Consider the following 23,686-nt stretch of genomic DNA (forward strand, 5'->3'; position numbering starts at 1 on the left):
GCTGTAGCCGTGAGGGTGGGAGATGGGTCTCGGGCTCCCGCTCACCCTTGTCTCGGGCCCGCGCAGGCGGAAGTGGAGCAGAAGAAGAAGCGGACCTTCCGCAAGTTCACCTACCGCGGCGTGGATCTCGATCAACTGCTTGACATGTCTTAGTAAGTGCCGGCCGCATCGGGAGGGATGGCGGCGGGAGGGGGTCCCAGGGGGCTAGGAGCTGCAGCCTGACTTGCTGACGCGGCCTTAGGTCGGTATAGTATATAGACGGATGGGCTGCGGCTCTGAGGTTTGACATTAATAGAATGTTAACGTGCCCTGTTTGACATCTTTTCATTCAGTTGATAACGCAGATATCTGTAGCTCACAAGCCTTGTAAGGTCAGGCATCAGGCCCGGGTTTGGTTCATGGGTGGGAGTTTGCAACCCCAGGTCTAAGATTTGGTTAAAGCTGGAAGATTCTAAGTGGTCTGACTTGTGCTTCTTAAAACTCTTGCCCCCAGGGACAGGGCGGGTTTGGGTCTGAGTCTCCAGACCGGAGCGAGGGAGGCTTGCTGACAGCCAGGGACCCTGCGTCTCCTGAAGGTGTGCCTGGGTCTGGGCGTGGAGGATCCAGTTTCCGGGGACACAGAGCAGGCTGAGAATTTCTCAGGCTCGGCTCCTCTCCTGGGTTCCTGAGGCCTCTAGGAGCACAGCCTTTAGTCCACAAAGTTCTGGCTGCACCACCTCACCTGAGCAGCCTGTCCTCCTTCCTCGGTTTCCTCATTTCTAGACAGTGCTGTGAAGGTTGTCCATTTTGCAGGATTCCTGTTGACTGTTTGGGCTGTGAACATTGCTTTGGGGCACTATAGGGAAGATTAGTGTTGGTGGGTGAAGGGTGGGGTGTCCACCAGGGCTTAGGCCACACATCCTGTCCTGCCTGCCCCCCAGTGAGCAGTTGATGCAGCTGTATAGTGCCCGGCAGCGGCGGCGGCTAAACCGGGGCCTGCGAAGGAAGCAGCACTCGCTCCTGAAGCGCCTGCGCAAGGCCAAAAAGGAGGCGCCGCCCATGGAGAAGCCAGAGGTGGTGAAGACACACCTGCGGGACATGATCATCCTGCCGGAGATGGTGGGCAGCATGGTGGGCGTATACAATGGCAAGACCTTCAATCAGGTGGAAATCAAGGTGTGTGGTGGGACTGCGTTGCCTGGGTGGGTGTGGGCCTGTCCTCCCATGGTCACCTAACAGGTCCATTCTTTGCCTTCCACAGCCTGAGATGATTGGCCACTACCTGGGTGAGTTCTCCATCACCTACAAGCCAGTGAAGCACGGCAGGCCTGGCATTGGAGCCACCCACTCCTCCCGCTTCATCCCTCTCAAGTAGTTAATAAAAAGCAGACTTACCTCATCAGAGTGCAACCCATTCTTCCAAGTGTCTGGGGCTCTGGGCAGTTTGTCAATCATCCAGCGAGGGGGTTGGGCCTGGGCACAGTACTTGGAAGCTCAGGTCCAGCAAGACTTGTGTAGTGTTTGCCAGAATGTTGGATAGTGAGGGTTCCTGGGTTTCCTGCTGTAAACACAGTGACAGCCACATGGATAGTGAGTGGGTCGGGGGCTCCTGTGACATGTCTGGGAATGTTCAGGGTCCTATGCTATCTTCCCTGTGCCCCTCCCCCTTGATCCTCCCAACCCAGATCTGCAGTTTGGGCTACTTGGCATCTCTTAAGTACCCATAGAGATGGCCAGTGCTGGACTGAATGTAGCATCTCCCCTCAGGTCCCCATCCCCTTCATAGGCCCCTCCCATGTCCTCCAGTCAAGGGGTGGGTGCCTACTTTTTTAAAAAATACTTCTTGATTTCAGAGAGGGGGAGAGAGCCATGGATCGGCTGCCCCTGCACAGCCCACACTGGGGATCAACAGTGATCTGGTTCATAGGTTGACCTTCAAGCACATGAACAGCAAGAGCCTTCTGATGACTTGAGCTTTCCCACCCCTCCAATTTATACGCCTGCCCAGTTTTTCTCAGTGCTCTTCACCCTCACCACGCTGCCTGTATCTGTCCCTCTTTTGGGACATGATTCTTTAAAAAAAAAAAAAAATTGATTTTAGAGAGAGAGAGAGAAAAAAACATCAGTGATGAAATAGAATCATTGATTGGCTGCCTCCTGCACGCCCCCTTCTAGGGATTGAGCCCGCAACTCAGACATGTGCCCTTGACGGGAATTGAACCTGGGACCTTTCAATCCGCAGACAGACGCTTTATTCACTGAACCAAACCAGGTGGACATGATGTTTCTGACTGGCATCTGAAAGCCTTGCACAATGACCCCAGGACCCAAAGCCTTGAGCCATGGGCCTTGGGTTAAACCTTCCCATAAACCAGGGTGTCTCTCACCACCTCCATAGGGTATGATGCAGAAGGGTCCTAAATGCATTGGCTAAAGCAACCTGGTTGGATTCATTTCTTTTATGAGGGGGAGACAGAGTTGAAGCAGGAAAGGTGGCATGCCTCAGCAGTTGGTGTCTGTCCAGACAGTGGTGATGGAATGGGAAAGTCCAGATGACACCTGGGTTTTGGCTTGAGCAAGTGGAAGGTTGGAGGCACCCATAGGGGACACTTTTTAGGAACTGTGCTGCTATGTATGTGTACGTACCTCTATCTCTTCCAGATCTTTCAGTTTTTTGCACTCTACCTAGAAGTGGGATTGTTGGGTCAAGTGGTGATTTCATGTTTAATTCTTTGAGGAACAGCCATCCTTTTTTCCATAGCACCTTCCCTACCAGTTCATACGCTTCCAATTTCTCCACATCTTCATTAGAACTTGTTACTGTCTGTGGGTGGGGGGTGTTGCTGTCTTTATTTCGTGGTAGTAGCCTCAGGTGTGAAGTGGCAGACCTTTTTATTTATTGATTTTAGAGGAAGGGAGAAGTGAAAAGGAAGGAGGACCTATGTAATACTTTCAACAGTAAAGATTTAAAAAAAGATTTTGCTCTTCCACCCATTTATGAATTAATTGGTTGATTCTTTTGTGTTCCCTGACCAAAGATCTAATCCACAATCTTACCACTCCAACCAAGTGGGCCACCCAGTCGGGGTCCTAACATTTTGTCACAGAGAAAGTAGAACCCTGTACCTGCTTCAACCATGATCGACTCCTGGCCTATCTTGCTGCATCTCTATTCCTCCCTTGAATTATTTTTAAACATTTTCAAATGTGGAGAAGAGTTGAAGGATTTTGTGGTAAAAACTCAATATTTAGTTTATTTGAAGAATATTTTTTACTGTATTACATATTTGGAAATCCATTCTTTCCTCTATGTGGCCATCAATCTGTGTGGCTGCATTTAAAAATAATGTAAAATGTAAGGTTTGGGAGATGAGATAAACCAAAGAACATATATGCATAGCCCATGGACACAGACAATAGGGTAGGGAAGAACGGGGGGGGGGGGGGCGGGGGGGGGCGGGGGTTTGCGTAGAGGCTGGGAGAAAGCGGGGGGGGGGGGGGGGAGGAAAACGGGAGATACCTATAATACTATCAACAATAAAAAATATATTTAGAAATAAAATATAATGTGGCCCTAGCCCACTGTGGCTCGGTTGAGCGTTGTCCCGTGAACTGAAAGGTCTGGTTCGATTCCTGGTCAGGGCACATGCGCAGGTTGCATGTTCAGTCCCAGTTTGGGTGTGTAAGGGGTGGGGGGCAACCAATCAGTGCTTCTCTCACATTGAGGTTTCTCCCTCTCCTCTAAAGTCAATAAAAATAATTTTAAAAATAAAATAAAAATGACATGCCCCTGGCCCTGTAGCTCACTTGGTTAGAGTGTCATCCTGATATGCCAAGGTTGCAGGTTTGATCCGTGGTCAGGGCACATACAAGAGTAAACCAGTGAGTGCATAAATATGTGAAACAAAGCAATGTTTCTCCCTTCCTCTCTAAAATCAATAAATGAAAACTTAAAAAACCTTAGGGGCTCTCAGGTCACTTTCTCCCAAATACATTACTCCAGAAGTATTTTAAAGCAAAATGCTAAACATCATAAATACATGTGTGTCGCTAACAATGATTGCCAGCCATGGGTGATCCTGGGCTGTGTGGGGACATCTGTGATTGTCACGACTGGGGTGCTCTTTACATGGAGTGGAAGGCAGGGAGGCTGCTCCATATCCCACAGTGTCTAGGCCTCCCACAGTGGATGACCCAGCCCAGATGTCCACAGTGCAGGAAGGAGGGGGTACAGCATGGTCTAGGGCAGCGGTCGCCAACCTTTCGGACCTCACGGACTACCAGTGGTCTAGAGTGAAGAACAGGTGACTGTCACTGTGTGTCTGGACATCCCCACCCTATTGGTAACAATCCACATGTCACTGCTCTGAGTGACCATGTGTGGATCTGAAACCAGGAAGCCTTGGCCATGGTCCCGCCACCTGCCCCTTGGTGGCCACAGATGTCCACACAGACCTGGAGCACATCCTAAGATGCAGCCGTAGCTGAATCCGCTGAGGGAGCTGATCTCTTTGGAAAGACCCCTCCGGCTCCTGAGTGGCCCACTTGACAGGGCAGGGTCTGAGCTGGACCTGTAGTCAGGAACTCGACATTCATGAGATCCACTGAGTGGGAGCAGATCCAGGATGGGGGCAGCCGGCCTGGGAGAGTGACCAGGATAGTTGGCTTCCTCTGTCTTCGGTGGTGAAGGGAGTCTTTGGGGACATCTGTGACCAATGCTGGGAAAGCAAAAGGGCTTCGCAGGGGTTAGTGGGTCTGGGGGCTGGCTGGACATGAGTGAATGTGTAGATCCCTCCACTTACAATCTGAAGACTCCCACTCATAACCTGGGGCCCACACCTGTAACCCAGGATCCTTAGCAAAACCTGCAGGTTGGTGAGGATGGAGAATGCAGGACAAGATTTTTCTCAAGGCTATCCCAAGTATTTATACTCCTGCCTTGCCCTACGATTATCCCCATTTGTCATAGTTTACCTTCCCAGAGGTCAGGCTGCTTCTTTTAACCCAAAGTATTTTTTAAAATATTTTTTTATTGATTTCAGAGAGGAAGGGAGAGGGAAAGAGAGAGACACAAACATCAATGAGAGAGAATCATTGACCGACTGCCTCCTGCATGCACCCTATTGAGGATAGAGCCAGTAACCCAGGCATCTGACCAGGAATTGAACCGTGATCTCCTGGTTTATAGGTCAGTATTCAACCACTGAGCCACACTGCCCAGGCTCAACCCAAAGCATTATTGCCCACTCTTTAATCTTTGCTTTTTGTGGCAATTCATAAAATAATAGTACATCTCATTACAAATGGCCTAATATTTGATGACAGTGCTGTTAATCCCCCTTTAAGAGAAACAGAAGTGGGAAGTGAGAGGCCAAGAAGCCTCAACTGAGGATTTCTGCTGGGAAAAGGGCTGAGGCCAGCAAGAGGGTCCCAGGAGAGGCTGAGAGTAGCTCTACTGAGGTCTCAGACCCGGAGGGAGGGAAGCATCGATGTGAGAGAAAGGGACACAATTAGTTGCCTCCTGCATGCCACTGACTGGATATTAAACCTGCAACCTGGTTATGTGCCCTGACCAGGAATTGAACCCACCACCTTTTGGTGTACGGGACAATGCTCCAACCAACCGAACCACACTGGCCAGGGCGGCTATAGTTAATTTTAATAACATATTTCCTTTAAAATCTAGTGTACAGTTACATTCACAGCATATCTCAACTTGGGCAGTCACAAGAGCTTCCTAGTCATGTGTGGCCAGTGGCTGCTGTACTGGACTTCACAGCTCTCATTGCTGACGGCACAGCAGTGACCAAGACTCAGCCCCAGAGATCCCAGTCTAATGGCAGAGACAAGAAAAATGGGTAAAGAAATGAGGAGGTGGCATCTGAGCAGAGATTTCACCTTCAAGGACCTTCTGCAATGGTCACCTAATATTTCCTAAGTCCCTTCATATGTTCTGCATATCAAGAGAGGAGTCTGGGCTCTGTGAAGGAGAGTAGGACCTATAGATGCCAAAGATTGTCAAAGACACCCCCAGATTCCAAAAAGTTTGGTCATATGCCATCAAAAAAAAAGAAGTCCTGGCCAGTATGGCTCAGTGGATAGAGCGTTGGCCTGCGGACTGAAGGGTCCCAGGTTCGATTCCGGTCAAGGGCATGTACTTTGGTTGCGGGCACATCCCCAGTAGCGGGTGTGCAGGAGGCAGCTGATCGATGTTTCTCATCGATGTTTCTAACTCTCTATCCCTCTCCCTTCCTCTCTGTAAAAAATTATTGATTTTTTACAGAGAGGAAGGGAGAGGGATAGAGAGTTAGAAACATCAATGAGAGAGAAACATCAATCAGCTGCCTCCTGCACATCTCCCACTGGGGATGTGCCCGCAACCCAGGCACATGCCCTTGACCGGAATCGAACCTGGGACCCTTCAGTCCGCAGGCCAGCGCTCCATCCACTGAGCCAAACCGGTTTCGGCAAAAAAAAAAAAAAAAAAAAATATTTTTTTTAAAAAGTGAAATCATATGGTATTTGTCTTAAAAAAAATAGAAGTTACATAAAGGAGTTGGGTAGTGTTCTCTCCTCTTCTATTATCTAGGAAATATTTTTTTTAGAACTGATGTTATTTCTTCCTGAATGTTTGGTTGAAATTCACTATTGAAACCATCTGAGCCTTTTGTGTTGACCCACTGCCAAGGACTCTTTGTGGTTAACTGGGCCCAAATTCATAACCAGAGTCTACCATCCATTGTTTATAGGGGCCTATTTCTCAAGCGCCCTATAAGGAAAAAGCTGCAGACTAGGCTTCCAAGGTAAGTCACCTTTATAAGAGAGCTCCTAGGACCCAAATTTGACCAATAGGACTTAGACTTTCCCTGTCCAATCAGAGCTGCCTAAGTTTATCCTTATTTGCATATTCACTGACAAATTAAGAGTGGCTCTATTCTGACCAATCAAACTAAAGATGTGAAGTCTTTATTTCCATAGAAATATTTTGTTTCCCTAGTTGGTGAGGGAATACTTTTGTGGACAAGTCTTTGTTGAAAGGTTTTTCACTACAGCTTTCTTTAATAAATATGACTATGCAGATATGTATTTCTTCTTGAGGGAGCTTTCATTTTAGTGTCTTTTAAGGGGTTGGTGCATTTCAAGTAGGATGTTAAATTTATGGGCATAGAATTGTCCCTAGTATTTAATCTGTTTAATATCGGTAGGGTCTGTGGTGACTGATATGCTTTCTTTCATTCCTGATATTGGTCTTTTTTTGGGGGGGCTAATCTAGTTTTGTAAATTTTTTTGGATCTTTTCAAAGAATAATTTTTTGCTTCATTAATTTCCCTGTTTCCTTGGTTTGTGCTCTCATCTTTTTTATTTCCTTCTCAAAAGGAGTTTGGGGCCCGGCTGGTGTTGCACAATGGTTGAGCATTAACCTATGAATCAGGAGGTCATGGTTCTATGGTTCTATTCCTGGTCAGGTGGTACACAGGAGGCAGCCAATCAATGATTCTCTCTCATCTCTGAAATCAATTAAAAAAGTATATTTTTTTAAAAAAGGAGTTTGGGACTATCAGCATGTTTTTATTTGGACTTGCTGGTATACTGGTGCCCCTTGTGCCCCCTCCTCTCCCCAAAGCCAAACTAATCCCCCTCATATATTTTTTAAAATATATTTTATTGATTTTTTACAGAGAGGAAGGGAGAGGGAAAGAGAGTTAGAAACATCGATGAGAGAGAAACATCGATCAGCTGCCTCCTGCACACTCCCCACTGGGGATGTGCCTGCAACCAAGGTACATGCCCTTGACCAGAATCGAACCTGGGACCCTTGAGTCTGCAGGCTGCCGCTCTATCCACTGAGCCAAACCGGCTAGGGCCCCCTCATATGTTTTGTGTGTGTTTCTTGCTAATCCTCACTCAAGGATAGTTTTTCCATTGATTTTTTTAGAGGGAGGGAGGGAGGGAGGGAGAAAAACATCAATGTGAGAGAGAAAGCAGGAGCCCTGACCCACGGGGGCAGAGATGGAAACCTGCAATCCAGGTAAGTGCCCTTGACCGGGTATCAAACCCTTGATCCTTCCTTGTATAGGCCGACACTCCAATCACTAAGCCACTTGGGCCAGGCCACCAATATATCCCTTTATATGGGTCCTTGGGGAATCTGACGTAAATTTAATTTTAAAATAAATTAATTTTAAAAGATTCTGATGAAAGTCCAGGATTGTCCCCAACAATATATACATGGGCACAGTCAATTTGGCAGTTTTAAGGACATTCAAGTGTCATGAACTCAGAAGGCCCAGCCTGGACCCCAAACCTGATGTGTCAGCTTCCAACATCTTTACTTTTTGACTTGTGAATCAGGAGCTTCACACAGACAGTTTGTTCTGGCCAAACAATCTAATGCTAAAAAGCAGAAGAGCAGAAATGAGGGGCCTGGTACAAGGGAGTTATTTGCAGCTTCAACAACTGTATTCAGTCAACCTTTTTCAACCAAAGCACTTCGCTGCAGCAGCTGTCTTCTTTTTCATTCCTGAATTCCTTTAGGGCCGAGACCAACCTGCTCACCTCTCTCACCCTCTGGTAGGGAACTGGAGGATAGTATCCTTCCAGAAATTTTTTCTGTGCATTTGCAGATATGAATATATAGCCCCCATTTTATTTTATGGAAACAGGACCCCAGCTATGCTTCATTCTTTCTACCCTTGAGATAAGCCTGGTCATGAAATACCAATCTGGATGAAGTCTCCACCCTGTAGAGGAGGAAACGGGCCCAGAATCAAGGTCTGCCTTGAACTGACCACTTTAGGCGACCCCCACCCCCACCCCCAATTAGGAAAGTTGGCTAATACCTTTATTGCTTTGGGGGGAGGAGGGGCTCAGGAGCTCTTGGTGGAGCGGGCCCGCTTCCTCTTCACCTTCTCGGGCTTCTGTCTGCTCAGGCTGGCGCTGGCCCTGCGGATGGCGGCCATGCGCAGTTCCGGGAGGTACTTGTTCTTGCGGATCAAGTGCTGGATACTGCCCGGGCGTTCTTACAAGTAGGAGGTAGCCGGCTTTCGTTGCCCGGATCTCCGCTTCTTGACGACCAGCACACCTTTGCCGTTGGCTGCCGGCTCCACGCCCACCCTCTTGCAGTAAATCAGCCCGTTGTAGCGAACGGAGTTGCGGGCCTACAGATTACTGGGTTCGATGCTGTACGTCTGCTTGTTCCTCTTGGTCAGGAAGCTGGCGCAGTTCCTCACACCATCCATTGCAGGTGGGCACACACAGCGGCAGCATCTCTCACTGCGGCAGCTGGAGACCTGAAAAGGTGGGCTTTTTTTGACCCTTGACCTCGTCTGGAGAAAAGTCCCGGGGTGGGGGGGGGGGCTGGGAGGCACCCTGCTGGGTCCCCGAGCCGCGTCCTAGCCCGCGAAGATTACACCCGCCTCACGGATGTTTCGGGGAGCCGGTTAGCACCCCCAAACTCCAACCACAGGTCCAAACCCCTACGAGGTCGTCGCTGCAGCCTCACTTCCCCACGTCCACTTTCCGCCCCGCCCCAAGGGGTGCCTCTGCGGACCAATGATCAAGCAGTATCCACCCTTGAGGCGGAGCCGAGCGCGAACCTATCCCTGCTCGGCCGCCCGCCCGGGTCCAAACGGCCCAATAGACGGCTGGGGCGGGGCGGGGCGGGGAGTGCCGTCTGGGCCAACGGGCGGGCACGTCGGCGTCGCGAGGGGCGGGTCCGCGGCGGCGCGGCGGCTCAGGGCGGGGGCGGGAGGTAAACAAGATGGCGGCGGCGTGTCGGGTGCGGAAGCGGGAGGCGGCCCGGGGCGCTCGCGAGTGAGGCGGGAGTGCAGGCGGCGGCGGGGCCGGGTGGCACCGCGGCCGCCTTGCATGGGCTGGGTCCCCGCGCCGCCCCTCCTGCTGCACGCTTGGGGCGGCCGCGGCGGGGGACGCGCTGCCCGGTACCCGGCTGCATCGGGTACCCCCGGCCCCGGGGCCTGTGGCCTGCGCCGCTTCGCCTGCCCGGAGTTCTACGGTCCCCCTGCGCTTCGAGGGCCGCGGCGGACAGCGTTCGGGTCGGAGAGCGAGCGCGGGCTGCCGTTTGGGGTGGGGGGCGCCCGCGAGGCCGCTTGTGGGTCCCAGGCCGGTTTGGGGGCGCCCTGGAGGCCGGTTCCCACGGAAGTTGCTTCTTGCGGCGGGAGTGCCCCAGGTGGCCTCCCGACCCCCGATACGCGCCCGGGGCCGGCGGCAGCGGACCGAGCCGGATAGGCACCTGCCACTTCTCGGGACCCTAGGACCACGAGCCCGCCGGAGACGCCCGGCCCCCAGCGAAGCTCATCTCCCCAGCTTTGGGGGCTCCGGGGCCTGCTGGGGCTACGGGCGCGCGCCACGGCCCGCTGGTAATGGACGGCCCGGAGAAGACTTGGCTCGGCCGCGTCCATGTTTGCCGGAGGGTCTAAAGTCCCTGGAGGATGACCTAGCACTTCGCAACCCCACCGGCCTCCCCTGGGCCCCCGAGGACACGCCGGCCCGACCCGGAGCTGCCAGGCCGGGTCGCATTGAAACTTGCGGCGCTGCGCACCGTTGGGTGTCCGGGCCTCGGACCATCGCGCCTCTTGAACTCACGTTTAGTACAATCGTTTCTTTCCGAAGAAGGGTTTTTCCTTTGGGTTTTTGTTGACTTTTTTTGTTTTTTGAGAAGGGAATTTGGGGCGGGGGCGGGGGGGACAAGAAGAAGGACCGCTCACCGGGGCATCCATAAAGGGGATAAGGTGCTGCCGGCGGCGCGAGTCGGAGACCTTGGGTCCAGGATGGATGTGGCAGACCCGCAGCAACTGGGCATGTTTACAGAGGGCGAGCTGATGTCGGTGGGAATGGACACGTTCATCCACCGCATCGATTCCACCGAGGTCATCTACCAGCCCCGCCGCAAGCGCGCCAAGCTCATTGGCAAGTACCTGATGGGGGACCTGCTGGGGGAGGGGTCCTACGGCAAAGTGAAGGAGGTGCTGGACTCGGAGACGTTGTGCAGGAGAGCCGTCAAAATCCTCAAGAAGAAGAAGTTGCGGAGGATCCCCAATGGGGAAGCCAACGTGAAGAAGTAAGTGTGGGCTTTCTGACCTGTGCAGCTTTGGACGTCCCCAGGCCCGCCAGTGTCGTCCTCCTTCCTTCCTTCCCTTCCTCCCTCCTTCCTTTTCATTGCTTCTCTCCTCCCCCCCTCCCTCCCTCCCTTCCTTCCTAACCTGAGGTGACCAGCTGTTCCTGCATCCCCTTGCCAGAGAAAGTGTCGTTGGAAAGGTGCTTGAGTACTTTCAGGAAGTCGGGCTAGCTTGTTGTAGCTGGGTTCTGGTGCCTTTGGCTCTTAGGTGCCAGTGTCAGAGTTGTCCTCCGTAGGGGCACGTCCCTCTTTTCCTGGCTCTGCCAGCTGTCCAAAGAACTTAGGTGCCCGGTGGAGCCAGCCAGTGTTGGTTTGGCCCTGAGAGTTTCTGCCCGGAAACGCCTGGGAGGCCATCAGTTTTTCTGCTTAGTGAGCAGCCAGTATGGTACCAGCGCCAGCCGAAGCGCGATTTGTTTATCCTGTTGGAGGGGAACCTTGTAGTTGCCAAAAATAATTGTTTGCACCCGCTTATCAGTCAGCAGGGGGTGCTTGTCCCTTCCTGCTGGCCTGGATGTCACTAGATATCCCTGACTGCAGGCCCTGTGACCCCCAGAGGGGAATTGCTTGTGTCCTGGTGAACTTTTTACATAAATTTCTTCTGCGCAATCTGCCCCCTAGGAATCCTGGAGGTACTCAGGTCTGCTATCAAACGTCCCCCAAGGGCGGTGGGGGCTCTGTCTCCTTCCTCTTCTGGTTTCAGGATGGGGGGTGTCCCTCCTTATTGCTGCCGGGGGTGGAACCCTGCCCTACTCACACCCACACCCCTCCCAGCCTCCAGATTCCCAGAAGAGGTTTATCTAACATGCCAGGCAGCAGGACTTACTGTGACCTTGGCCTGTCTGGTCCGCAAGCAGGCAAGCAGGCTGGCCAGGCCAGTCCTGTCCTGGAAGTGCCACTCACTGGGTGGGCTTTCACCTCCCTCCTTCCCACTGGCAGGAGAGCTGGGCTGTTTTCACTTGCTCTGGAACACCTGGGGGAGGGGAAAGGGGGGTGGAGTAGAGAACTGGGGTTGGACTGACAGGGCTCCTTGTTAGTGCCTGGTATTCTTTGAGCCACTTGCAAGGTGGGTGGGGCAGTGGGCAAGGTAGGTTGTGTTTTGGTGAGGCCTTTTTATAGCCCATCCTTGAAGACACTGGGAGAAGGTGTGGCTGGGCACCTTAGGGCCAGTTGGTCAGTTCTCTGTACCAGTCTCTCATCTGTGAGGTGGGGGTTGGGCAGGAGCCATGGTGTGTCCTTGGGGAGACTCAGGCCCCAAAAGCAGATGCCCTCCTGAGGGTCAAGTGAAGCCTTACTCTCAAGTTAGAAACTCCCACTGGACTGCTGGCCCTAAGTCATGTTTTCTCATTAGAAGCTTGTGGGGACAGTGTGGCCCTCAGGCAGCCAGATTGCTACTACTGCAGGTTGAGGGCAGTGAGTTCCTGCATTTGGAATGCTGCCCTGGAAATGGATCTCCCTCCTGCTCTCCAGTGTTGTCCTTGTCCTCCTGGCTCCTCTTAGGCATCAAAGCCCATCTGTCCTGGCACGGGCTCTGGTCTCTTCCCGCCTGGCTGAGCCCTCCGGATGGAATCGGCATTGGTCCATCGACGTGTTCTGGTGCTGGCCACTTGATGTTCTGCTGCTGTGCACCCCAGGCCCCAGCCTCTCGGGAGCAGCAGCCCGAGGTAGGAGGGGTTCCCAGAGTCCCTTCCCAGTGGCTGGGTTCCAGCACCAATTGATCTGTCTGGCTAGTCATCCACCAAGCCCACCCTGCTAGCCATAGGGGGCCTTGGTGTATGTAGATTAGGGCACTGACTGGTGGTAGCAGGGTTAGCAGGTCCCAGAAGGTCTACACTCCGCCACCATGATGGAGGGCATGTCAGGGTAGACAGGGGCCCCTCTTTTGCTAAGGTGTAATGTACCTGTGATAAGGCACCCTTTCAGGAGATGCAGTTTCCACACTCCAAGGTTAAGTTAGAGGGCACTCGAGAGCTCCCTCATGCTCCACTGGAGACACAAATGACCAGAACCCAGCTGGAGGACTGCAGGGCGCTGGCATCCTGCTCCTGGTTTCCTGAAGGATCAGCTGAAGTCCCAAGAGCGTATGGAGACATGTGGGCATGTAGTGTTGGGGTTGCATGGAGCTGGTTTCTGAAGTGTCTGTGGGAAGAACTGGAGGGGAAGCAGGCCAGAGTGGCCAGTGGTTGGTGGTCCTCAGCCAACCTGGCAATTAGCATAAGATGTCAGTAGCAGGCCTTGAGCCAGCGCTCAGTTTCATCAACTCAGGCCTGGACCTGCGTGCAGAGGTTCCCCTTTATGAGTTTTGTCTTGGAGTGCTGGGCTGGCTCAGAGCTGTCCTATCCACCTGGTTTTGCAGCTGGGATTAGAAACTGGTTTTGCAGCTGCACCTCCTTCCTTTCCTTTTTCTTTTTTTTAAATATATTTTATTGATTTTTTACAGAGAGGAAGGGAGAGGGATAGAGAGTTAGAAACATCGATCAGCTGCCTCCTGCACACCCCCGTCTGGGGATGTGCCTGTAACCAAGGTACATGCCCTTGACCAGCATGGAACTTGGGACCCTTCAGTCCACAGGCCGACGCTCTATCCACTGAGCCAAACCGGTTAGGGCTGCACCTCCTTTCTTAAGCCTCTGCTCTGCTGTTCCAATTCCACAAGAGGAGATTGGGTGGGCCTACCCCATGCAGGTCCCTGGTCCTGAGGGGATAGTTGTCAGCTCCCTGGCCTGGAGAGCTGGGCTCCCTTGCTGCCAGCTAGCCCACTGCAAGGGAAAAAGGCTCCTTTGTCTGTGAGAGGTTTAATAAACTCGACTGCAGTCACTGCTCTTAGAGGAGTGTCCAGAACCTTCCAGACAAGCCTCAGTTGGATCAAAGCTTTTTTCTGAAAGAACAATGTTTGCCCAAGTGGTGGGACAGATCAGAATGCCCTTCTCTCCTTCATGGGCTTTCTCTAGGAAGGCTGCTGTGGGTCTGTACGTGTCCCCTTGCTTGTTCTTATAAAAAGCAAAGTTCAAAAAAGCATCAAGTAAAAATGAAAAATTTCTTGTAATTTTTTTTTCTTTTTCTTTTTTGTTGTTCTTTTTGTCTTGTAATCTTAATATTGATGTATCTTGCTCCACTTCCTTTTTTATTTGTTTTCTTACCTTAGCCAAGCAAATTTTAATAAAAAATAAAATTCCCCTAAGGATCACTTTTAAACAACAAGTTGAATGTACTTGTGTTTCCAATAGGCAGTAGAACTGCACAGATCAAGCCCAAAAGAAGGTGACCCTCCGCCCCCTCTTCTTGGGTATAGACAGTTCCCTACCAGGTGGGCACACTCTGGGGTGCAGGTGATGAGGAGGTCCAGCTAGGCAGGCTGTTATCAGGGCTGAGGGAAACCCCCACTACAACTGCACAGATGACTTGAGAGAATACTCACATGTCATCAAAGAGTGGTCTTTATGTGTGTTTTTTGTTTTGTTTTCATGTTTAGAAACATGAAACAGTTTCACTCCTGCTTAGTACCAAAGTCTTGGCGTGGTCTGCTCTGCAGCCCAAGCCAGTCCACCTTTCTGTCCCACGGTGGGTCTCTGTTCATACTGGCTGAGTCTGGTCCTCCCTGTGCTGGGGACGTTTCTGCTGTGTTGATGAGTTACTTTGTGCCATGTTGCGTGACAAGCTCAAGGGTATGAAGGGCACATCACCAGAAATGGAGTTTCTGGATCAGAAGAAGGGTGGGTGAGTTTGATAGGCAGTGTGCAGACTACTGGTCCGCCACAGCTCAGTGTCGCATTACAACTTATCCTCTACTGCAGGGGTCCTCAAACTTTTTAAACAGGGGGCCGGTTCACTGTCCCTCAGACTATTGGAGGGCCGGACTGTAGTTTAAAAAAAAAAAATTATGAACAAATTCCTATGCACACAGCGGCGGCAAAAACACCCGGCGGGCCGGATAAATGTTTTCGGCAGGCCGCAGTTTGAGGACCCCTGCTCTATTGAGTATGGTTTCTGACACGTGTCTGCTGTGTGTGTTAGGGAAGTGACAGTAAGATGTGCTTGGCCACCCAGGCTGTTTCTTTTCCTTTGGCTGGCCGGCCCCTGTGTGGCCAGATCCTCAGCAGAGTGGTGATGGCTCTGGGAGCAGAAGCTGGTGTCCTTGCTGGGCCTGACAAGGCTGGGACTTCCTTGCAGTGATTGGCAGGTACTTGGATCTGGATGGTGAATGGTTGTGATTTAGCGCATTGAGGACCAGAGCCTTGGACTTTGTTGGCTTTCATTCCTGTCCCGAGAGGCCTCTACAAGGTCCCAGCACCTGCTGGGATGCCTACCCCCCTCGGTATTGGGAAGGATTCCGCTGTGAGGCCACACTGGCCGGCTGCCAGAGCAACAGCAAGAGGGCACAGCCACCTGCTGAGGCTCACCTGCCCCGAACGTCCCGGGGGCCTCCCTGTTTGCCTGGCCTTTCCCTGATAGAGGGGGACTCTGAGATGCAGTGGGAGCATGAGGCATAGGCCAACGTCCATGTAGAATTCTGGCTCTTCGCCTGTGAGTATGTGGGGAATCATAGTCGACTTTCCCTTTATCTCACATCCACCTGTGGCTGAACTATCATTTATTTTATTTTACTTTTATTTTTGGTTAATCCTTACCCAAGGATATTTTTTTTTTCCTATGTAGGAGAAATATACTACTACTCAACCTCTACTGTAAGGTTGGCAGCCCTGAGAACTCCTTTTATGTAGCATGTTATGGAGGTATTCCTGCTCCCAAAGGAATGAGGAACAGACATATTTCCACATGCAACCAAGGATATTTTTTGCATTGATTTTTTTAGCAAGAGTGGGGTTGGGGAGAGAAACAACGTGAGAGAGACACATCAATTGGTTGCCTTCCCGCACATGCCCTGACTGACTGTCCAGGAGGTGGGATCAAACCTGCAACCCAGGAATGTGCCCTTGACTGGGAATTGAACCCGAGACCCTTTGGTGCGTGGGTTGACTCTCTAACCACTGAGAACACTGACAAGAGGCTGTCATTTATTTTTTTTAACAGCTTTATTGAGAGACAATTTTTGTAGCATAAAACTCACCTAGCTAATGTGTAATTCAGTGTCATTTAGTACTTTCACAGATTGTGAAACCTTTACCACTACCTATTTCAGAATATTTCATCATCCCAAAAGAAACCCTTCCCCATCAGCAGTTACCCACCCCCCACCCCCACCCCTACCCTCCCCCAGCCTCTGGCAACTACTAACCCACTTTTTGTCTCTGGTTTTGCCTTTTCTGGACAGTTCACATAAATGGAATTATATACTCTGTGGCCTTTTGTGTCTGGCTTCTCTTACTGAGTTTCGTGTTTTCAAGGTCCATCCATGTTTTAGGGAGTGTCAGCACTTCACCCCTTTTTATGACTGAGTAATTAATATCCCAGTTTGTGGATGTGTCACATTCTCTTTATTTATTTTGATGGGCATTTGAGTTGTTTCCATCTAGCGTCTATTATAAATCCTGTTGCTGTGAACGTCTATATACAGGTATTTGTGTTGAACTGCACTTTTAGTGAATTTCCCCTATTTTATTCCTTCTCCCACTTTTGAGGGCCCTTTGCCCTGTGTTTAGAAGTGTCAGCAAAAGGACCAGGAGGTGAGGGGATCTTGCTCAGTGTCCCTCTGTCAAAGCCGCCATTAGCCCTGGGCCTGCCCTGCATCCATTTGGAGGGGAGCGAGATGAGGTGGTTCTGAGCAGTGGCTGTGTGTCCTAGCCTTGTCTCCCTTGCCCGTTCCCATGTGTTTCAGGTTGAGTGTGGAGGTGGCTCTTCAGTTTCTCTTGTGTTCATCAGAGTCACTGAACAATCTACTTCGCTTGGGCATTGCCCACGGGCAGGTTTCCAAGGAGCAGAGGCAAGCCTTCCTGACCTGGAAGGCACCGCTTCCTCTCCATCACTTCCTACATCCTGGCTGGGCACTTGGACTTTCCTTTTTCTTTAAATATTATTCTCATTTTCTGGCCAGAGAGGCAGCTTGTAGAAGTTGACAATATAGAGACAGTGATAGAAGCTCCTCTGTGCCCTCGAGGTCACTGAGTGATGGTTTTGGTGGCTGCCGCCTACATGCTATTTCTTTTGTCGGCAGCTCAAGTCATGCTAATGGCGTGTCTCCAGTTACCTCACCTGAGGCACCATCCACACAAGTGCTCCTGCTGCTGGGGGCACAAGGTTCCCACTTTCCCATCTCTGTGAAACTGTGTGTCAGTTCTTTCCTGATGTGAGTCATGGGACTTACATGTTTATATGGAGTGCTTTGATCCAGTTACTGGACAAACAAATGAACAAATACTCCCCCACACTCATCCCACCTCACCCCAGTGGGTCAGCCTCATTAAGTTAAGCAAGTGGGCCTCTTTTTTTTAAGAACACACTTCATTGACATCAACAAGAGCACTGAGCTGTCTCACTGCAGAGGACAGAGTGCCATCAGCCAATTTCTGTCAGAATTTGTCCTCCTCGTGAGCAGAGTGGGGCACAGTGCAGGAGATGGGCCCTAAGTGGTCTCCAGATGCAGGGCTACAGATCTGTGGAGCTGATCGTCATCGGTGAGGACTTGGGGTATGCACTCCAGAGCCCCCAATTAGCAGCCAGGGTTCCCACTCCCAGTGCAGTCACATACTGTTGTGGGCTATCTGTGCCTCATTTGGAAAGGTGTTTCTGGCCCAGTCGGCGTGGCTCAGGAGGTCACGGTTCGATTCTCAGTCAGGGTACATGCCTGGGTTTGGGGCTCAATCCCCAGTGGAAGCTGGAGGATTGAGCCTGCAGGAGGGGGCATGCAGGAAGCAGTTGATCACGATTCTCTCTCATCATTGATGTTTCTATCCCTCTTTATCCCTTCCTCTCTCTGAAATCAATAAAAATATATTTGAAAAAAGGAAAAGTGGTTTTGGGCAGTCAGGCACGTGGAGCTCCACTGTCGGCTCCCCTACATGTGCCCAAGGGCCCATGTCCTCTGGATGGACACATGGTGGTTTTTACTTTGGGGCCTCTGTGTGGTGCTGCCATGAGTGTGCCCATGCAGGCTTCTGTGTGCATGTCTGCAGTTCTGGGTACATACCTGGAGCAGAATTGCTGTGTCACCCAGTAACTTCAACCTTCTGAGGGGCTACTTACCACTTCCTGACCCCCAGTGCCCCAGCTGTGCAGGCCTCTCCTGCTCAGGCTGTTGGAGACAAGACGCATGGAAGGTCACTTGCAGAGTAGGCACTACTGTGCACAGGGTCTGTGCCCAGCCCTTGTCACAAGCCAACGGGTGGGGTTGGTGCCAGGTTGGCAGTGGCGCGTTGATGTCCATTCTAGGAGGGCTGGTGGGGTTGTCCTTCTTGCAGGACTTTAGAGTGCTGGGAGAAGAAGGGACTCCTTAGGAGACAGCAAGGGGTGGGCATGGCCTAGCCCAGGGGTGGGCAAACTTTTTGACTCAAAGGCCTCAATGGGCTCTTAAACTGGACCGGAGGGCCGGAACAAAAGCATGGATGGAGTGTTTGTGTGAACTAATATAAATTCAAAGTAAACATCATTACATAAAAGGGTACGGTCTTTTTTTTTTTTTTTAGTTTTATTCATTTCATACGGGCCGGATCCGGCCCGTGGGCCGTAGTTTGCCCATGGCTGGCCTAGCCTTTCTGTACGACAACCCCATCTCTGGAGATGCACCATAAGCACAGCTCTGCATAGTAGGTGCTCATGCCACCCTTGCTCTGCTCTCCCTTGTGTGTGGTCTCTTATAAAACAAATTGTTCATCTTCATTTAAAATGGGTAACAAGTGTCCTGATTGTGCTGTCCCTGTTCAGGCCCCACCCGCTGTCCCTGTGCAGACTGGCTCAGTGGAAGGGGCAGTGGCAGAGCCTCCCCGTTTTCCGGGCACCTCAGAACTGGAGTGTCCTCTGCATGGCACCCAAGGGCAAGTTCTGCATCCCACCACACAGAGGGTTTGGCTGATGCTCTGTCCTCTCTCCAGGGAAATTCAGCTACTGCGGAGGTTGCGGCACAAAAACGTCATCCAGCTAGTGGACGTGCTTTACAATGAGGAGAAGCAGAAGATATATCCTTCGGGATTGTGGTGGGGGACCTGGGCCATGACACCTGTGCGTCTGTCTTCCCAGTTATTCCGGAACTATCGGGTGTCCTCCTGTCGCTCCATGGCCCAAATGGGAATACTGGGTCTGGAGAGAAGACACTTCCTGGCCCAGTCTGGGTGACCCCTCATTTAGGAGCCCCGTGGCTGACACACCCCCTACCTCTGGCATTTGGGCCTTGCCTTCTGGGGCCAGAGTGTCCTTCTGGAATACACAGTGTCCTTGGCCTTTGCCTTTCGTTGAGGGGCACAGGCTCTCTCCAAAATGTGCGGCCCTGGCTGACTCCAGCTCCCAGAAGCTGGCTCATGAGGGCCCAGGCTCCCTCTGAGGGGTCAGTGTCCTTCCACAAGTGCCCATCACAGACTCACAGGTGCAGTGACAGGGTTCCCAGCATGTGGCTTCTCTCTGTCCATGTCTCAAGACTCCCCTCGGTAGAGACCCAGCTTAGGGGTGGGGAATTCCTGCCTGACCCTGGGCTGTCTGGCCCTGCAGCCTCCCCCCTATACCCCACTCCTGACCGGAGACTAGAGGACACTTCTAGTCTCCTGTCCTAACTGCCCCTGGTCTCCCACCACCACCTTCTAGGGCCTTCTTCCCAGCTATCCCTGGGGACAGGTTCTGCCTGGGTGGGGTCTGGGCTGTGCCGTGGTTTCCTTAGCACTGCACGTATATGGTCATGGAGTACTGTGTGTGTGGCATGCAGGAGATGCTGGACAGCGTGCCTGAGAAGCGGTTCCCTGTGTGCCAGGCTCATGGGTGAGTGTGCATGGCCAGGCCTATGGCTGCCTCTCTGTCCTGCCATATCATCCATAGGCCCTAGACCAGCGGTTCTCAACCTTCCTAATGCCGCGACCCTTTAATACAGTTCCTCATGTTGTGGTGACCCCCAATTTCATTGTTACAAATGGAACACAATTAAAGCATAGTGATTAATCACAAAAACAGTATGTAATTATATATGCGTTTTCTGATGGTCTTAGGCGACCCCTGTGAAAGGGTTGAGAACCGCTGCCCTAGGACTTCAAGGATTCAGTCCTGTGTTCCAACAACTTTTTCTGATTACCAGTGAATTGAAGGCTCAGGTGTGCTTTAAAACTCAGCGTTTGGGTAGTTTGCAGTACCCTGGGCCAGCAGCCCCTCTCTGTGCATGCTCTGCTCCAGTGTGCCTGCTCCCGAGGCTTTGAGACCTCCTGATCCTTAGGAAGCCCCTGACAGCGATCTGTACTGCCACTGGCTGGCTAGCCCCCCTGAAGTAGCATCCCCCTTGCTGCAGGACCAGCTGGCCTGTGGCGTGAGTGGAAGAACAGTGGGGTAAGCCCAGGTCTCTGGCTCCATGGAGGACTTCGGGGGGGGGGGGGGGAGCCTACATGGCTATGTCTATGTCAGAGCAATTGAAGGGAGGGGGTGTTACACATCCCTTGAGCTGATGGGGACAGCAGGGAAGGGCTACCTGGCCTAGCTGGAGGGGCTCAGAGATTGCATGTCAACCAATGGACCAGGAAGTCACAGTTTGATTGCGGGTCAGGGCACATGCCTGGGTTGTGGCTCAATCCCCAGTAGGGGACGTGTGGGAAGCAACTGATCAATGATTCTCATCTTTGATGTTTCTATCTCCTTTTCCCTTCCTCTCTGAAGTCAATTAAAAAATATATATATATCTATATATATAAAAGCTTAAGCAACCATTACGACCAAATGACTGGAATGACCGGTTGACCAGTCACTATGACACGCACTGACCACCAGGGGGCAGATGCTCAATGCTGGAGCTGCCCCCTGGTGGTCAGTGCGCTTCCACAGCCAACCTCCCGTGGCCGGCCAACTGCTCGCAGTCCCTCCCCCTGGCCAGGCTGCCCCCATCGGCCCCTCATGCTAAACCATTCATAGACTACCTGCTTTTGGGTCAGAGTTTACTACATAGTAGAGCAGCTCCCTCACTGTGATCTATTGAAAGTCAGCCCTTGACACAAGGGTTTGTCCTGCTCCTGTAGCCTCTCCCTTCCCCGGGGGCCACCTGCCTGCCACGGTGGCAGCGAGGGAAGGGGGAGGCGGGGAACCTCCCTGTGGCATGGTGCCAACAGTGGCTTCGGCATCTGTTCCTTCCACACCTGGCCCAGCGACCATCTCCTCCTCTCCCGACCCCACCGGGGCCTTTGGGCCCTGGGCTGGGACTGGGAACCAGGGGTGGATGGCGGCAGATGTGGCCCCTTTCCCAGGGGGGCTGAGAGCTGGCTCCAAGGGAGCTGGTGGCCAACCTCGCGCGGTGTTGTCCCCTCCACCCCCATGCACGAATTTGTGCATTGGGCCTCTAGTATATATATAAAAGGAAGGGTTGTCTGATTGAGGGAGGAGCCCTTCTGTGCCCTCCCCAGGAGCCTTGGGTAGGAGTGACTATAGCCCTTGGGGGCCTAGCAGTGGCTCAGCCCTAACTGAGGGCCATGTTTCCCTGAGGGGCCTCGTGAACTGTCATTTCTCTGTTTGCTCACCCTGGTGGCTCCCGAGCTTTTGCCTCCTGTTTTGGTTTTGCTGGGTGACCCCAGGAGGCCATTGTGTCCTGTAGGTATTTCTGCCAGTTGGTGGATGGCCTGGAGTACCTGCACAGCCAGGGCATTGTGCATAAGGACATCAAGCCGGGCAACCTGCTGCTCACCACCAGTGGCACACTCAAGATCTCTGACCTGGGTGTGGCCGAGGTAGGACCCCAGGACCAGGGTGAGGGCCGGGTGCTCCCCGGGACCACTTCCTGAGGCCGCCTGGCTCTGTCACAGGCCCTGCACCCTTTCGCTGAGGATGACACATGCAGGACGAGCCAGGGTTCCCCAGCATTCCAGCCGCCTGAGATTGCCAATGGTTTGGACACCTTCTCCGGCTTTAAGGTGGACATCTGGTCGGCTGGGGTTACACTGTAAGTGCCTGTGGGCTATGGGCCCCCTTTTCGCCCACCCTTGCTTTGGCTATGGGCTTCTGGAACCAGCCCCTGTGGGTGGGAATGAGGGCGCGTTCCCTTCAGTTATCAAGGGCCCCGTTTGTCTTTATTCCCACGGGTTGACAACTGACCACGCTCATCTTGTGGGTGCCTTATGTCCTGAGGCTTTATACTGCGAGTTTTCAGACATAGCGAGTTGAAAGTGTTGCTTGGCCAACCGCTATGTGCTCTCCCCCACTCCCACCCCCATTCTGCCGCTTTGGTCTGCTGACCTGATGGGGCATGTCCCTGAGCACTTTGGAATAACAGTGCTGATTGGCCTATCAGAGTTCTCTGGGACCCTGTTCACTCTTGAAGTGGCACTCATGCTGCAGATGATTGGGCATAGCCCCTCATCGAGAATCTCCCATCCGTCTCTGCCATAGGGCAGCCGCCAGCTGGGCGTTTGTATTTCATTGAGAGAGCATTCATATACCATGTGACCCACACTGTAAAGTGTACAATCCAGCAGTTTCCAGTATTTTCAGTGGTGCAGCCACCACCCTTTATTCCAGATCATTCCTGCCCCCCAATGTTGGGCTCTATATGTGGGGGTGGTTTGAGGTTCCTGTGCCAGGCAGGTTTCGGGCCAGAGCTGCAGGACAAGCCCCAACTGACTGGGCCTCTGTCCTTCCGCTCGGGGGCGAAGATACAACATCACAACAGGCCTGTACCCCTTCGAGGGGGACAACATCTACAAGTTGTTTGAGAACATCGGGAAGGGGGACTACACGATCCCAGGCGACTGCGGCCCTCCACTCTCGGACCTGCTGAAAGGTGAGGCCCTCAGGATGGAGACCAACCATGGGCCCTGGGTGGAGCAGGTCTGTCGAGGGTGGGTAGGAGCGCACTTCTCCGTGAAGCATGGAGGGCGTGAGGTATGGAGAATGGCTGTGTCTAGGAAGGCTGACCCCCTGGAAGCTGAGCCTTGTGCTTCACTGCCTGCTCTGACCCCAACCCCCAGCCCCCAGCCCCCAAGGAAATAGTGCCTGCTGGGTCACACTGTCCTCCTGCATTTCCCAGTCAGTGCAGCAGGTGGCGCTGTGAGCTCACACAGTGCTGGCAGGTTGAGGACAGGTAGGTGGGAGCCCTAGTTGGCAGCCTGAGGCTGGCGGTTAGTGAGTTTGGATGAGGCAGTTTATGAAGATGTTGCACACCCAGCACGTGGCTAGTGTGTAAGATTCATCAATGCTGTGCCATCTCAGGTTCTTTCTCCCTTTAGTCTTTATGCTCTGGTGTGTGACTGACCTCATACCCTGTCCTCACTGGATGTTCAGTCAATACCTAGACTTTGCATAAGGCACAGCTGGAAAGATCAAGTCATGTTCCCAAGCTGCCCCAAATATACTTCAGTTTCCTAGTAACTGAGTCAAGCTGGCTCTTACATATAAGTCCAGTTAGTACATTGAAGGTGGAATTGGGCTCCCGGTGCTGAGCAGAGGTCTGGCCTGCCACCCCAGGACTTTGAGGGAGATGGCTGGCTCTGGGGATGCAGCGTGGATTATTCT

General features: G+C 52.3%; 2 protein-coding genes, 1 non-coding gene and 1 pseudogene across 8 annotated transcripts in view; 2 read left to right on the top strand and 2 right to left on the bottom strand.

Annotated features, from left to right (window-relative positions):
- On the top strand, positions 1–1,378 carry RPS15 (ribosomal protein S15; the record flags this gene model as incomplete). The annotated part of the gene is made up of 3 exons (XM_059697381.1): positions 1–152; positions 921–1,155; positions 1,241–1,378. Coding segments are annotated over 3 exons (501 nt in total), but the record flags the coding sequence as incomplete, so codon positions are not given.
- LOC132236090 (large ribosomal subunit protein eL28-like) lies at positions 921–10,397 on the bottom strand (annotated as a pseudogene).
- The window catches only part of STK11 (serine/threonine kinase 11), a 19,338-nt gene continuing 5,356 nt past the window's right edge, over positions 9,705–23,686 (top strand). For 3 of the 6 annotated variants that reach the window (XM_059697372.1, XM_059697374.1, XM_059697375.1), the window contains exons 1-6: positions 9,706–11,056; positions 19,096–19,179; positions 19,880–19,969; positions 21,774–21,906; positions 21,982–22,118; positions 22,828–22,955. In XM_059697372.1, coding sequence (XP_059553355.1) covers positions 10,767–11,056; positions 19,096–19,179; positions 19,880–19,969; positions 21,774–21,906; positions 21,982–22,118; positions 22,828–22,955 — 862 coding nt within the window. In that variant the 5' untranslated portion in view covers positions 9,706–10,766. Of the gene's footprint in view, positions 11,057–19,095; positions 19,180–19,879; positions 19,970–21,773; positions 21,907–21,981; positions 22,119–22,827; positions 22,956–23,686 lie in introns of all 6 variants that reach the window. The other 3 variants (XM_059697371.1, XM_059697370.1, XM_059697373.1) reach the window with 3 other exon arrangements.
- LOC132236368 (small nucleolar RNA U109) lies at positions 15,759–15,892 on the bottom strand. The gene has a single exon (XR_009453296.1). It is a non-coding gene; the product is annotated as a small nucleolar RNA U109 (small nucleolar RNA).

Source organism: Myotis daubentonii, chromosome 5 (genome assembly GCF_963259705.1).
Source record: "Myotis daubentonii chromosome 5, mMyoDau2.1, whole genome shotgun sequence".
Lineage (NCBI taxonomy): Eukaryota > Metazoa > Chordata > Mammalia > Chiroptera > Vespertilionidae > Myotis > Myotis daubentonii.